We start from the raw sequence: 15,914 nt of genomic DNA, 5'->3' as shown, positions 1-15,914 counted from the left end.
ACCACCAAATACGGAGGATCTGAAAAGGTCAGGGAATGACCACCGCATATTCCCAGAACAATATGGCTTTAGTTGCTAATGCTTCTAAAAATCAAAAATAACAAAAAAAAAAAAAAAACCTAGGAATGCTTCAATTTAAGCCAGCAGCACACCTACAATCAGTAGCTGAATGGACCAATGTGTTGGAGGAATGGACCAAAATACCAATGAGGATGCATTGTGTAATTAAAGCAAATGGTGAGCCAACACCTTTTTAAATACCATATCAGTAAAAGGTTCTTTGAAACATGCAGTTGTCTAGTCACTTTTGGCAATAAAGTGTATATGAGCAATTTAATTTGGGATTAGCCATAGCAGATAATAAAATTTGTTTATTTCCTATTTTTTTTATTTTTTCAGCGATAAAAATTCAAGTTCTAACATGAAAATTGATACACTGGCTTTTCTAAATTGCCTTTTAAGTTATCACAATCCCGAAGTATTCCATCCACATATAGCAGCTCTTGTTCCTGTAAGTAATGCTTCCTACTAGTGATTAGATTTATTAGCCAAGACTGAATTCAGACTTTTTTTTTTTTTTTTTTTTGGAGGTGATGGATTGAAGTCTTATATAATTCCTTTATTGTTTTATTTAGTTACCTTTTATTTGCTTGAAGCTTCATATAGTGTGTGTGTGTGACATTCATATATATATATATATATATATATATATATAATGAAATTTTTTATATTGGTTTATGAAAGTGTTAAGGCATATAAATTAGTGCAAATGCATCATGTCTATATGCTGTGAATTAACAAAAGTTATTATAATGACATAGTTTCATTACTTCCCATATTGTTGAATACCTTCACAACAACTTGCCTATTTGGTTGTACTTAGAATAAGTATGGCTTCGGCAATAGAAAAGACTAATGTTACTTACTCTCAGTTGGTACCACCACCCAGACTGCTGTTTGGTCCTTCATTGGTGAGTAGGTAGATTGGTACTCTGTGGGTACAATCCAGTTGTGAAATATACTGGTTTAATGCTTAATAAAAGTTCAGGACAAAAGTCTCGGACTGTGAGAAAATTTGTCTTCTCTATTGGGGAAGCATTACTTATTCAAAGTATAAGCAACATGTGTGAAGTATTCACAATATGAGATGTGATGAAACAATGCCACTATAATAACTTTGATTAATTTACTATATATAGACATGATGCATTTATGCTGACTTATGTATCTGTAAATTCCCTGCAACCTGAGGCGTTTGTCCTGAATTTTTAGAAAGTGTTAAGGTTATAACATGAAAATTGATACACTGGCTTTTCTATACTATGATTGGGAAAAGGATGCTTATTATATTTCTTTAAAACTTTTTTTTTTTTGCCAGTGCAGCAGAAGCCTGTGGCTTCCTTGCACCATATGACTAATACTAACTCATTCATAGTGCAATATGGTTAGATTAAAATTATCTTTATGCTTAAATTTCCTGCTTGAATGTGGCACAACATCTAATAATGTAGTAGATTAATCTTAGTCTACATGAAAAAACATTCTCAAATAACTTAATATTCTTTGAAATAAGGTTGCTGCTTTGATACACAAGATCTCTATATTGGCAATCAATGGGGAAACACTATGCATAAGTGTGTTGTTATAACTAGTGTAAATATTTTACTAATTTCAGCAGATTACTGAAGATTAAAAGGTATCAGACTCAGAGATTAGTTGGTTAATTTGCTGCATTTCTTATCTTGTGGAAGCTACTAAGTGACCTCAACTTGTTATTAATTTGGATTTTGCAATTTCAACTTTGAGAAACAGAAAAATTGTTTTTCCTTAATTAGTAGATTTGCTAAATTGTATTTACCTTTAAATATAACTAGAAAAAAAAGTAGAACACTTCATTTTTTTTTTTTTTTTTCCCCTAAAATCATAATAAAAACCTGTATTTTCTCTCACTGCAGCACAATACAGACCCACAGTACTGAAAAAATGAAAACTAGTATGGGAAATAGAATTGAAATGAGAGCTTGCTTTTGGCCAGTGTTATGACAGTTCATAGTAGTATATCACATGGTCCATAGTTAACTAATAAGAAACACATATGAAACAGACCAACAGTGAATATATGGAAGGTCTGGTTCATGATCAGTTCATTGCTAATCACCATTAACACCAGTTATTACATCATCAGATGTCTTTCTTTTGAATGTCATATGGTAAGAACATGATTTAATGAGCCCATAACAAACAGTAGTGATATGAAATTGAATTATCAATTACACCTGTTATTTGCAGCTCAGAATGCACATTTAGACATGATTTTAACATGCTTCTAAATCTTTTTTGACATTCTAAAGCAATGGGAGAAAACAGTTTTTGATGTGAAAACATTATGGCGGCACTAGAGTAAAATCGATTGGTAACAATTTTCTTACACAGAAATGATACAATTTACGTCACTTCTTATTATATAACAGTCATTCTATATATAAATACAGGGTGATTCACTACCAGTGCGACAAACTTGCAGGAGGTGTAGGGGGCACAAAGACGAATCGGAATCACATAGCATCAGGGTCCGAAATGCCTTCATCATGCGGTAGAGGGCGTTGAACGGGAGGTCGCGTGAACAGCGATCCCACTGGAAGTCAGCATTTGCGAACTGGTTCCCGAGGCAGTAAGATGGACAAGTATTCAAACGTTGAACTGGCCGACATGCACCTCGCGTATGGAGCTGCGGACTGTAACAGGCGTGCCACTCTGCGCTTGTACCAGGAATGTTACCTGCACAGGCATGCTCCTCATCATACGATTTTCGCATGTGTGCACAGAAGGTTACGTGAGACGGGTTGTTTCATGAGAGGTACCATGAATCGAGAGCGAACAACAAGGACACCCGACAATGAGGAGAATGTCCTACGTCTTGCAGAAGGCAATCCGAGTAAGAGTACTCAAGCGATAGGCCAACGATTGGGTATTTTCCAGTCCACTGTATGGAGGATACTGTCAACAAACCAAATGAGTTCATACCATCTGCAACACGTCCAATCATTGGAGCCTGCGGATTATCCACTCTGGAGGACTTTTGCTACTTGATTTCTTCAACAGAAACAGTTCGCAAATGCTGACTTCCAGCGGGATCGCTGTTCACTCGACCTCCCGTTCAACATCCTCTACCGCATGACGAAGGCATTTCGGACCCTGCAATGCTATGTGATTCCGATTCGTATTTGTGCCCCCTACACCTCCTGCAAGTTTGTCGCACTGGTAGTGAATCACCCTGTATATAGAATGGCTGTTAGATTTTAAATGACATCACTTCCTAAATGGAAATGTTGATTCAGTAGAGTAAACAGCGAGTAATAATATTATGCAAGAATAAAAACAAAATATTATGCAAAAATAAAATGCAGACTTTAATAAAATCTGCTTCTCAAGATTTTGCTCAACCTTCTAAGTAGCATAAATAAGTTTTGATCAAATTTTTCAAAAACTTAAACAGTTTTACCCTAGTGCCACCATAGACATTTTCACATAAAATAAAACATCTTTGGTTCATACTGGGCACACAGCTGCTTTTTTCTTCATGACGCTTCCACTAGTATAGAGGTCATTGAATCTTCCTCTTCTTCCTGGTTGTCAATTTTCCTTATGCTGATACATTTAGTCCTTCAGCAAATTATTTTTTCCTGTTAGAATGGCCAAATTATGGAAAAAGTGGATGTTTTCTGAATGCTTAAAAATACTTTCGCTACCACTAACATGCAAACACACAGTTCCACCTTGATTGCATTAAATTGAAGTGATCTTCATGAGATCCAACCTCTGCTCCCTAGATTTTATATTAATTCCCCTTGGTTCTTATTCCATCTAACACTAAAAATATACCTTCCTTATCCATTTTACTAGTCCTCTTCAAAGCCTAACACTTAATCAGGTCTCCCTTAAGATGTTTTTAATTGCTACACTTTGTGTCTTCAAGGTCATTCCTCTTAAGAACAATGGTTAGTTCTTAGAGAATAAACAACATAATAACATTGTTTTTTTTTTCTTCTTACAAAGGTCCAAATCATTACCACTTATTTTACTGAATTATAAAACAGGTGGCCAGATTTTAGTGTATTGTAACTCCCCTAAACCTATTCATCCTGAACCACTTTTAACATCACCTCACAAGTCTGTCAGTTACTCCTGTGTTTCACTTCTCTAGTTGACATTACATTTACCTTACAAATCCATTTAGGCCTAAACCTTGAACAATATTTCTTAGTTGGTATGTAAAGCCTAGTAGCTTCCAAGATAAGTTCTTTGAATGCTTCCCATTTTGAATTTGCTGTTGGTAACATCATCAGTTGGTCCCACTGTATAGAATTTAAATACTGTCTCAGTCCATCGTAGTCGCCTTTACGAAAGCAATAACCCTTCCCTTTACCCCTAATGGTAGTTACCTCTTTGAGTAAATCCCACTTCAGCACACTGTGATCACTGCCACCTAGTGGTTCCTTTATCTGTAATTCTTAATGCATGAAGAATCAGTAATGATAATTAGATCAAGAGTATTACTCCCTCTAGTTGCCTCCCAAACATGCTGATGTAGAAAACAATCATCCACTAAATCCACAAAAGCCTTGCTAGTTTGTGAGTGACCAGCCCCCAAATTCCAGTCAATATCTGGGAAATTAAAATCCCCCATTATAAGACTCTCTGATTTACTGGCCCACTCTATTTCCCTGTACAGTTTCTTATTATACTCATCAGAGTCATTAGGCCTATAGCACACTCCTACTCTCAATTTTGATCTCCCAATGCTTATGTCACACCAAACTGACTCGACACTGCACTGTCCAGCAATGTCGACTGGCTTCACTTCCTTGGATTTTATGTATTTCTTAACTAATAGCATAACCCTTCCTATCCTGTCTATCCTTTCTGTAAAAATTGTGCTCCCCAAATTCCAGTTCTGCATTCCTTATATCTGTGTGACACCACGTCTCTGAAATCCCAACAATATCTGCCTTTGATGTTTTGAGCAATACCTCAAATTTATTTACTAAACTCCTAGCATTGGTGTACACGCAAGTATACATGCACCTGTTCTTTTTCTTAGCTACCCTAACACAACCCATGTGTTTACTTGTACCCCAGTGATTTCCAGCAGTCTCTGAAATATCCTGCATCTTATTTTCCAGGCTGCTGCTCATTCCAATGGAAGCAGTGCAAGAATCACTTTCACCTCTGCCAGTGGCTACTGTTAATCTATGTCCTTGTATCCCCCCCATCTAGCAGTTTTCTGACCCACCTAACACTGCCTCGATAGCATCAGCAAACATTCTTGCACCCTTTCTATTTAAGTGTATCCCATCCCTGTAGAAGCAGTCTCTCCTCTTAACAAGCACAGACCAGGCTGAAAAAAATTCTACCCCTTGAGCCTTGCACAATCTTTCCAGGGCCGAATTGATTGACAGGGCTCTCATCATATACTCCCTCCTATCGTGTCTGAGCAGTAATGTTAGGAAAAAGTTGCGAGTTAGGATTGCATTTGAAAGTGTGTGCAATTCTGCCCAGACATGATAAGGAGGCAGTACATGTTGAAAGCCTTGTCAGTCAGTTCGGCCCTGGAGAGAATGAGCAAGGCTCATAGAATAGAATTTTTCTCAGCATGGTCTGTGCTTATTAACAAGAGAGGTTTTTACAGGGGTGGGATACACTTAAATAGAAGGAATGCAAGAATATTTGCTGATGCTATCGAGGCAATGTAGGCGTGTCAGAAAACTGCTAGCTTGGGTGCTACACATACTAATTAACTGGAGCCATAGGCAGAGGTGAAGGTGATTCTTGCACTGCTTCTATTGGAAAATGCAGCAGCCTGGAAAGCAAGGTGTAATGGATTTCTGGCCCTGCTTTAGGTCATCATGGAACAAGTGAATCCATGGGCTGTGTAAGGTTAACTAAGGGTAAGAACACATGCATCTTGCATGCACGCTGATGCTAGGAGCATTGTAAAGAAATTTGATAAATTTGAACTACTGATTAAGTCATTAAATGTCATCATTGTAGGGATAGAAGAGACATGTCACTCAAACATAAATGATGCTGAATTTGAATATGGGGAATACAGTGTAGACAGGACAGGAGGGGTGGAAGAGTTATACTCTTTGTTAAGAAGCAAATTAAATCTAGGGCAATTGCATCCATTCAATATGAGTGACCAGTACAGTGTTGAGTCAGTGTGGTGTGATGTAAGCACTGAGAAAACAAAATTTAAAGCATGAGTGTGTTATAGGCCTAATGACTGTGATGAGTATACCAGACAGCTATGTAGAGAAATGGTGGGCCAGTAAATCAGAATGTCTAATGGAGGGTTTTAACTTTCCAGGTGTTGATCGGAATTTGTGGGTTGGTCACACACACACACTAACAAGGGTTTTTTTTAGATTTCTTGGATGGATGACTGTTTTCTACAGCAGTATGTTAGAGAGGCAACAAGAAGAAACAATACTCTTGATCTGGTTATCAGCAGTGATTCTGCAGGTAAAAGACCCACTGAGTGGCAGCCATCACAGTTTACTAATGTGGAATTTAATTAAAGACATAACTACTGTCAAGGGTATGGGGAAAGGCATTGGCTTTCATAAAGGTGACTACATAGTCTCAGACAGATTTTAAATTCTATGCAGTGGGACCAACTGATGATATTACCAACAGCAAGTTCTAAATGGGAAGCATTCAGAGAAGTAATCATCAAAACTACTAGACTTTTCATACCATCGAAGAAATACTGTTCAAGGCTTAGACCTAAATGGATGTCAGGTGAATTATTGTGACAATTAGCAGAGAAGAAAAATGCATTGGATGCATATCGATTATCATGTGATATAGAAGCCTGTGGTAGATGTTTGTAATGAAGTCACAAAGGAGATTAGGCAAGCTAAGGTAAATTATGAGAAGTTTCTGGCAAAGAATGCAAAGATTTCTATGCTTATATTAACGAAAGAAGGAAAGGGTTTAATCACATTGGGCCACTTGATATCAGTGGATTAATTGTTGTGGTGACCCTGCTCAGGTTGCTGAAAAATTGAATAGGTATTTTGCATCTACATTCTTACATGAGGAATTCTTTAGAGGAGGGGATGCCAGAAGTTTATCAAACTACAATTGGGAGCTAAATGACTGTGATATCTGAAAAGAAAGTTAGGGTGATTGTTGAAGCTAAACATAAAAAAGGCACCTGGGGTGATTGGGATCTATCCAATCGTTAAGGGGGCAGCAAAGGCATTAAGCAAACCTTTTAGCATAATTATGACAGCATCCTTGGGTTCATGGGAGGTCCCTTTGGACTGGAGATGTGCCAGTGATTTCATTATTCTCCCTGGAATAATGAAGTCACTAGTTAAAGAAGTAATGCAATTTTACTACAGTCACCGCTTCGATTTATTAAGGGACCATCTTTTCGAACCAATCTGATAGGTTACTATGATGTCGTGACTGAAGAACTGGATACAAAAAATAATTTTGATATCATATACTTGGATTTCTGGAAGGCTTTTGATACTGTTGCACATAAAAGACATCTGCATAAAGAGGAGCAATGTGACATTATGAGCACCCATCCTTTTATCCATAGCAGATACTTCTATGGATGAAGGGATGGTTAAGTGGTAAAAGACAGTAGTTATTAGTGGTTACTGCTCTTCATGGACTAATGTTATCAGTGGAGTCCTTCTGGGTTCAGTGCTGGACCCATTGTTGTTAGCCGAGTGGTAAAGTACCTGCCCGGCAACCCAAAGGTCGCGGGTTCGATTCCCGCCTCGGGCTTGGATCAAAGTACTGCAAAAACCTTGGGAGGTGCAATATGGCCACAGAAGCCGATGCGCCAACAAATACCAAATCAAAAAAAAAAAAAAAAACATTGTTGTTTTCAGTATTAATAATATTGATGTTAGTATATTCAGGCTTAATATCAAAATTTGCAGATGGTTATAGAGGTTGGCAATATGGTTAACGACAGTAATCAGGGTGAGATACTTCAACAAGATATAGGATAATTGGGTCGATGGGCTGAGAAATGGCAGTTGAAGTTTAACATTGACAAATGCAGGGTCAGTCTTAATTTTAAATGATTTTTTAGTCCTTTAGTGATCAATGTATATGCTGTAATGTACATTATATCTGTAAAGAATTAGACAAATTATTAGGAAGGATATGTATATTAAGTGGTAAAAGTTTTTCACATAAAATGCATGTGTGATTTAGATTTCGTTGTGGGGACCTTTCTACTCCTTTTGGTCTTTGGGGAGAAAGGAAAGATTTCCATGATCAAAATCAGATGGTCACAAATTTTATTTGAAAACATTTACTCAATTTATGTGCTGATTCCTTCTAATAATTTGTCAAGCCCTTCTTTGTTATTCAAACTTCTTGCATCCACAACACTTGGATGGAAGTTTATTCTTTTATTCTTAAAATTAATTACTCTTTGTCTGAAGGTGAATGTACAAACTTCATATATTAAAAAAAGTGTTAATTTTATTTGATAATTATCAGTTGATTAGACCACTTATAATTTCATACTTTTTAGGTAACATCATTGTATCACATTTCATATTTCAGATCCTTTCACAACCTGATCTTGCCCCCAAAATAAGTAACGCTTTCCCCAAGAGAAGTATATTTCTTCTAATCCTCAAGTGAGTAGCACCACTCGGATGGCACCATTTTTGGGGATAGTTGTCTTTTCTTTGTTGGGTGGATACACCTTGATTATAACAGCTGGCAGCCAATTGTGACTGGATTATATAATGTGAGAGATGTATACAGCTTAAATTCTGTGCAAACTCAGGGTGCCTCCCCACTAAGTGAGGAGACAACTGTCTTTGAAACAATGGTGTCTGGGTAATGGATACCCCTACATACCTCATCTGAGGGTATCTAATGGTATCTTTGTCCTTTGGTGAAGTGTTACTTAGAACTTGAAGGTGCAAGAGTCAGGTAAGTATTGTTGTGAATATATTCAAAATATGAGATATAATGATTATATTAAAAAGAAAAAAAAAAAATTTATACACTACCTTTACTTTAGCTGTAGATTTCCATAGATAGAAGCTTTATGCTATAAATTCCATTTGGAATAAGATGGATGAGGAATAGATGTATGAAAATTTTATTTCAGACAGGGTAATTGTTGAAATTAAGTTCCGCTTGGTGTTCTGGAAGTGGGTAGTTTGAATAAATTTAGAGGATTGGATAAATTAGAAAGAGTGGATGAAGTCATAATACACCTTCCCTACCATGTAATTTGTGTGGTAGTCATTTAAAAATATATATTCCTCAATGTTATTTGATTGCATTTTCTTTCAGATATATGTCTATATAAATAAACTTAAATGATAATGTTAATTTATTTTAAGAATGTTCATGGTCTGAATAATTCACTTATATCAAAAAAAAAAAAAAAAAAAATTTTTTTTTTTAGCCCATCATTCATGCAGTTGGAGATGTGTTCTACAAGATAACCTCAGAGGCACTATTAGTTTTACAACAGCTTGTCAAAGTTATAAGGCCATTAGGTAAGTGTCAAATTCTTTTTATAGTTAACTCATTATCAGAGAAAAGATTTGATATGTTCTTTTTAATCCATATATAAATTTATTTCACTTTTCTTTATGCATCATTTTCATAATGCTTTATAATAGTGTAATGACAAATCAAAAAAAAAGAGCCCTCCCCTTACCTTCATAAACAGACTTGTAGAGAATTGTGTGCGTGTGTGCACACACACACATGCACAGTAATTGCAAAGTCAACTGCTAGTAATTGAGCATTCCTACAAAAGAAAAACATACTATAATCCAGTTCCTAAAGATAGAATCAACACAATTCACAAGTAGGTTGCTTGCAATATATAAAGAATATTGTTTGTCCATGAATGCAATGAAACAATTAGGCCAAATGAGACAATGAAGGTAATGTGCCCCCATAGATATCAATTGACCAGTCCAGCTACATTGTGCCATTCTATCTAAAAATTTTTGATCTGTATTCCTTGTTAAAATATAGTCAAGGTGCCCACCAATGACATGGCTAATGCACTTGGCTATGACTCGGTGCTTAGTATTTTTCATTTTGTTTTCAAGGTTGTGCTGTTACCAGTGGTTTTCGAAATGCTTCACTAAAGAAACAGAACCTGGAATGTGGCACTGACACATCAGTTTTATTATAGTGCCAACAGTCATTAGCATTAGTTGAGGCATATGATGCAAAAAAAGCAAGCTTATACAGCATTGGCATTGGCACATGATGCAAGAAAGCAAGCTTATATAGCATCAGCCAAAAAAAAAAAACCCTTATTTCACCCATCCACTCATTCCAAGCGTTTGTAAAGTTCTGCCTTGAATCCATTTAAGCTATCAACTTCTACAACGACAGATGGAAGTTTGTTCCAGCAATCAACCATCTGATGCCTAAAGGCAAACTTCTGTACATCTATCCTTCAACCGTCTTTCCTCAATTTGAATTTATTCCTCTCAAGAAATTATTCTGAGCAAGAGGAAGAATCCCATCAGCATTGAGCATGCTCAAACCATTCAAGGCTTTATACACCTCAGTCAGATCGCCTCGCGGGTGCCTAGTCTCCAGACACTGTCATTTGCAAAATTTAAGCCCTTTCTTCGTAAGAGCTACCCTTTGTTCCATTCACTAATTTTGTTGCCCTTCTCTGTACTCATTCCAACAAGGTATGGCCTGACCATTGCCTTATACAAAGGGATAATCACCTCCTTATCCCTGCTAGAAAAATTCCTGTATATCATTGACAAGACACCATGAGCTACTCTTGCAGACCGGCTGCACTGCTCAGAAAACTTCATATCTGCCTGCACAATTACCCCCAGGTCCTCTTCATTCTCTACCACTGTGTTAGTGTAGTACCACAGAGTTGATGCATTACTCTGGGGTTACTGCTTCCCATATGTAGTAGTTTACATTTGTCAGTGTTAAACTTCATTTGCCACCTCTCAGCCCATCTGCTCAAATTTTTTAGATCCTGTTGCAGCAGCATACTGTCATTAGTGTCATTAACAACCCTGCCAAACTTCATATCGTCTGCAGACTTGGACAATAAGCCTGATATACTGTCATCAGTATCATTTATAAATACAGAAAACAACAATGGACCCAACACTGAATCCTGAGGAACTCCACTAATAACATTAGTCCACGAAGAGCAGTGTCAATTGATTACCACTGTCTTCTTCCACTCAACCATCCCTTTATCCATAGCAGCAATTTGCCCCCAATGCCACACTGCTCTAATTTGTGTAGCAGTCTTCCATGTGCAACAGATCAAAGGCCTTCCTAAGATCCAGATATATGATATCAGAGTTATTCTTTGCATCCAGTTCCTTTGTGACTACATGATAGTATCCAATCAAATTGGTCAGACAAGACTTCCCCTTAACAAACCCATGCTGTGTCCGAGCTATAACTGAAGTCTTGTCTAGATGATCCTGCAATGCTTTTTTAACCGGTGCCTCCATTCATTTCCCTGGAACAGAAGATAAACTCAGTCTATAATTACTTGTGTCAGCCTTTGATCCTCCTTTGTGAATTGGGGTCACATTTGCACATCTCCAGTCTATGGGTACCTCCCCTGAGTCCAAAGAAGCTCTCATAATTATGGCTAAGGGTTTGCTTACTACCTTTGCTGCCTCTAATATAACTGGATAGATTCCATCCACCCCATGTACTTATGTTTATCTTCAACAATTTCTCCTCCACTTTACTCTCAGTTATTACAAGATTATATAGCTTAAGGCCAGAGTTTAATGCATCTCTGGCATTCCCCTTCCTCAATAACTCCTCATGTGTAAATGTTGATTCAAAATATTCATTTAGTTTGTCAGCCACCTGAGCAGAAACATCAACAATTGAACCATCGATATCAAGTGTGCCAATCTTATTCATCTCCTTCCTTCTAGAGTTTACGTAAGTAAAGAACTCTGCTGTTTTTCTTTGTATCCTTTGCCAAGTATTTCTCGTAATCTGCCTTCGCCTGCCTAACCTCCTTTGTGACTTGGTTACAGACCAGCTTATATCTATCATAGGCTTCTGTGTCACCTGTTATTTTATATGTATCCTATGTATTTTTCTTCTCTGTCACATGTCTAATTAGTTCATCTGACATCCATTTAGGCCTAAACCTTGAACAATATTTCTTTGTTGGTATGAAAAGCATAGTAGCTTCCAAGATTAATTCTTTGAACACTTCCCATTTTGAATTTGCTTTTGATAACATGAGTTGGTCCCACCGTGTAGAATTTAAATACTGTCTCAGACCACCATAGTCACCTTTATGAAAACAAAAACCCTTCCCTTTACCCTTGATGGTAGTTACCTCTTTGAGTAAATCCAACTTCAGCACAATGTGATCACTGCCACCTAGTGGTTCCTTTATCTGCAAATTCTTAATGCATGAAGAATCACTACTGATAATTAGATCAAGAGTATTACTCCCTCTAGTTGCCTCCCGAACATTCTGCTGTAGAAAACAATCATCCAATAAATCCACAAAAGCCTTGCTAATGTGTGAGTGACCAACCCACAAATTCTAGTCAATCTCTGGGAAATTAAAATCCCCCATTATAAGACACTCTGATTTACTGACCCACTCTATTTCGCTGCACAATTGCTCATTAGACTCATCAGAGTCATTAGGCCTATAGCACACTCCTACTCTCAATTTTGATTTCCCAATGCTTATGTTACACCAAACTGACTCGACACTGGCAGCGATGTTGACTAGCTTCACTTCCTTGGATTTTATGTGTTTCTTAACTAATAGCATAACCCCTCCTCCCTTCCTATCCTGTCTATCCTTTCTGTATACCTAATACTCCCCAAATTCCAGTTCTGCATTCCTTATATCTGTATGACACCATGTCTCTGATATCCCAACAATATCTGCCTTTGATGTCTTGACTAGCACTTCATGCTCATCGAATTTATTAACTGTACTCCTAGCATTGGTGTACATGCAAGTATACATGCACCTGTTTCTACTCTTTAGTTACCCTAACACAGCCCATGTATTTATTTGTTCCACTATGACTCCTAGCAGTCCTGGAAATCCCCATTGCCTTGCTTTCCAGGCTGTTGCTCAATTTCTGTGCAAGAATCACTTTCACCTCTGCCAGTGACTACTGTTAATCTATTAATCTGCGTATCCCCCCAAGCTAGCAGTTTTCCCATCCATCTAACTCTGCCTCAATCGCATCAGCAAATATTCTTGCACTCTTTCTATTTAAGTGTATCCCATCCCTGTAGAAGCAGTCTCTCCTGTTAACAAACAGTAATTGTGAGCATTCCCACAAAAGAAAAATGTACTATAATTCAGTTCCTAAAGATAGAATCAACAAAAAATTCCCAAGTAGGTTGCTTGCACTATATAAAGAATATTGTTTGTCCATGAATGCAATGAGACAATGAAGATAATGTCCCCCCCCCCATAGATATCAAATGTCCATTCCAGCTACATTGTGCCATTCCATCTGAAAATTTTTGATCCGGATGCCTTGTTAAAATATAGTCAAGGTGTCCACCAGCATTTTGACTATTTTGTATTCCTGGTTGTTCTGTTACCAGTGGTTTTCGAAATGCTTCACTAAAGAAACAGAACCTGGAATGTGGCACTGACACATCAGTTTTATTATAGTGCCAACGGTCATTAACATTGGTTGAGATATATGATGCAAAAAAGCAAGCTTATACTTCCATAAAGGGGGGGATAGAAAGAAAGAAAAGAGGGAAAGAAAAAACAAAACCTTCCCATTTAACCCACTCCAAATGTCTGCCTAGTTCAGCCTGATGTTGTTTAACAAATGGAATCAGTGTGCACTGGTGGTGCCTAGTTTTCTGGAACATGAAGAATTAATAAACATGCAACTTTGCTCCCAAATCTGTTTGCACAGAATGATCATAAAACAACTGCAAGCACAAGGTTCTCTTTGCTAATTACACTTCATCAAATTCATGTGTGATTTGATGGAATACCCACTACACAGATCAGGTCTATATCATTAACTTTCAAGTATATGGAAAATTTAAGCAAAAGCCTGAAGGGTTTCCTGCTGTAGTTTTAGCTTTGATGAGATGAAGGATACAGTCACAAAAACTGCTGAAATTTTCAGAATCTCTCTCTCTCTACTGCATAAAGAGATAGATGACACAGTGAGAACTGTATATATATATCTGGTGACCATTTTCAAATGTAATATGGTTCAACTACTAATTGTCTTAGCCCACTTTTATTTGATCTTACCTGAAACATCATAGTTAGGTAATTTTTTTTCTGTACTCTTAAAATTGTTGAAATAGGTTGTGCGAAATTTTTGACATGAGTTCAAAGGTCATATTTCAATTGCATATGTTATTTTTAGTATTAGTATTAGTAATGGCCACATGGTGCAAGAAAGCCTATGGCTTATGCTGTACCAGCCAAAAAAATAAATAAATAAAACAGTGGTAAAAAAAACCTAATAATTAATAAAAGAAAAGGAAATTAAACCTATCATCCTATGCGTTTCCCTCACCAGAAGGTACTATCCAGATGACCTTTGAATTTCCCAAAACTGTCAGCCTCTACCACCCATGTAGACAACTTATTCCAGTAATTTATAACTCGCTGGATAAAATAAAACTTCCTGCAGTCCAATCTAAACATCTCCCCTCGTAACTTGTATTTATGGCCTCTAGTTTTAGCATCATTTATAATCTTTAAAATTTCATCCTCATTCATTTTACTGATGCCTCTCAAAGCCTTAAACCCCTCAGTCAAATCTCCTCTAAAGTGTCTAGTTTCCAAACTCTGCAACCCACATATTCGAAATCTTTCTTCATAAGAACACCCTTTTGCCGATCTCACCAGGTGAGTTATACCCATCTTTGCACCCTTTCAAGAAGCTCGATGTCTTTCTTTAGGTGCAGTCTCCATACTTCAACACAGTATTCCAAGTGTGGTCTAACAAAAGCCTTATATAATGGGATTATCACATCCCTATCTCTACTTGCAAAAGTTCGATAGATCATCGATAGGATACCATGGGCCTTCCTTGCAACCTGTTTACAATGCTCAGAGAATTTCATGTCTGACCGTATCGTAACACCCAAGTCCCTTTCTTCCAGTACTGGGTTTAGTTGAACTCCAAGTGAATAAGTTATTTTGGGATTACTGTTTTCCAGGTGTAATACCTTACACTCTGTTGGATTAAAGCATCGCTGCCATTTTTCTGACCATTCCTGAAGTCTATCTAGGTCTCTCTGAAGAAGCTCAGCTTGACAGTGATCATTAACTACTCTGCCAATTTTAACATCATTTGCAAATTTAGACATTACGCCCTCTATCCCTTCATCAGTGTCATTTATGAAAATTAAAAACAACAATGGTCCTAATGCTGATCCTTGGGGAACCCCACTTCTTACATCAACCCAATCTGAGGAATAGCCATTTATCACAACCCTCTGCCTCCTGCCCTGAAGCCATCCTGATATCCATCTAAGGATTTTCCCAGTGATTCCAACCAGTTCCAGCTTATAAAGCAACCTCTCATGTGGGACTGAGTCAAAAGCTTTGCTGAAATCTAAATAAACAATGTCTAAATTATTCCCTAAATTCAGCTCATGAGTGACCCTTTCAAAATAGCGAACCAGATTCGTTAAACATGATTTTCCCTTTACAAAACCATGCTAAGTATCCTTGAGAATTTCAATTCTATCCAAATGATCCTGAATTCCACCCTTGATCATTGCCTCCATGATTTTCCCTACCACTGAAGTCAGACTGACAGGTCAATAATTTCCAACTTTACTCTTAGAACCACCCTTATGTATGGCAGATACATTGGTACTTTTCCAATCCAACGGAGTCT

The 15,914-nt window shown here is 37.3% G+C and overlaps 1 protein-coding gene across 1 annotated transcript in view; it reads left to right on the top strand.

Moving 5' to 3' along the window:
* Cand1 (Cullin-associated and neddylation-dissociated 1) overlaps positions 1-15,914 on the top strand; it is a 290,969-nt gene that overhangs the window by 165,062 nt on the left and 109,993 nt on the right. The window contains exons 14-15 of the mRNA XM_090385031.1: positions 400-511; positions 9,467-9,560. Of these exons, the coding sequence (XP_090241157.1) occupies positions 400-511; positions 9,467-9,560 (206 nt within the window). The remainder of the gene's footprint in view (positions 1-399; positions 512-9,466; positions 9,561-15,914) is intronic.

The sequence above is a fragment of the Mastigoproctus giganteus genome, chromosome 11 (genome assembly GCF_048544385.1).
Source record: "Mastigoproctus giganteus isolate SK-2022 chromosome 11, ASM4854438v1, whole genome shotgun sequence".
NCBI classification, from domain to species: Eukaryota; Metazoa; Arthropoda; class Arachnida; order Uropygi; family Thelyphonidae; genus Mastigoproctus; species Mastigoproctus giganteus.
Note: the sequence above shows the minus strand (reverse complement) of the source record. Positions and strands in the feature narration are given on the sequence as shown.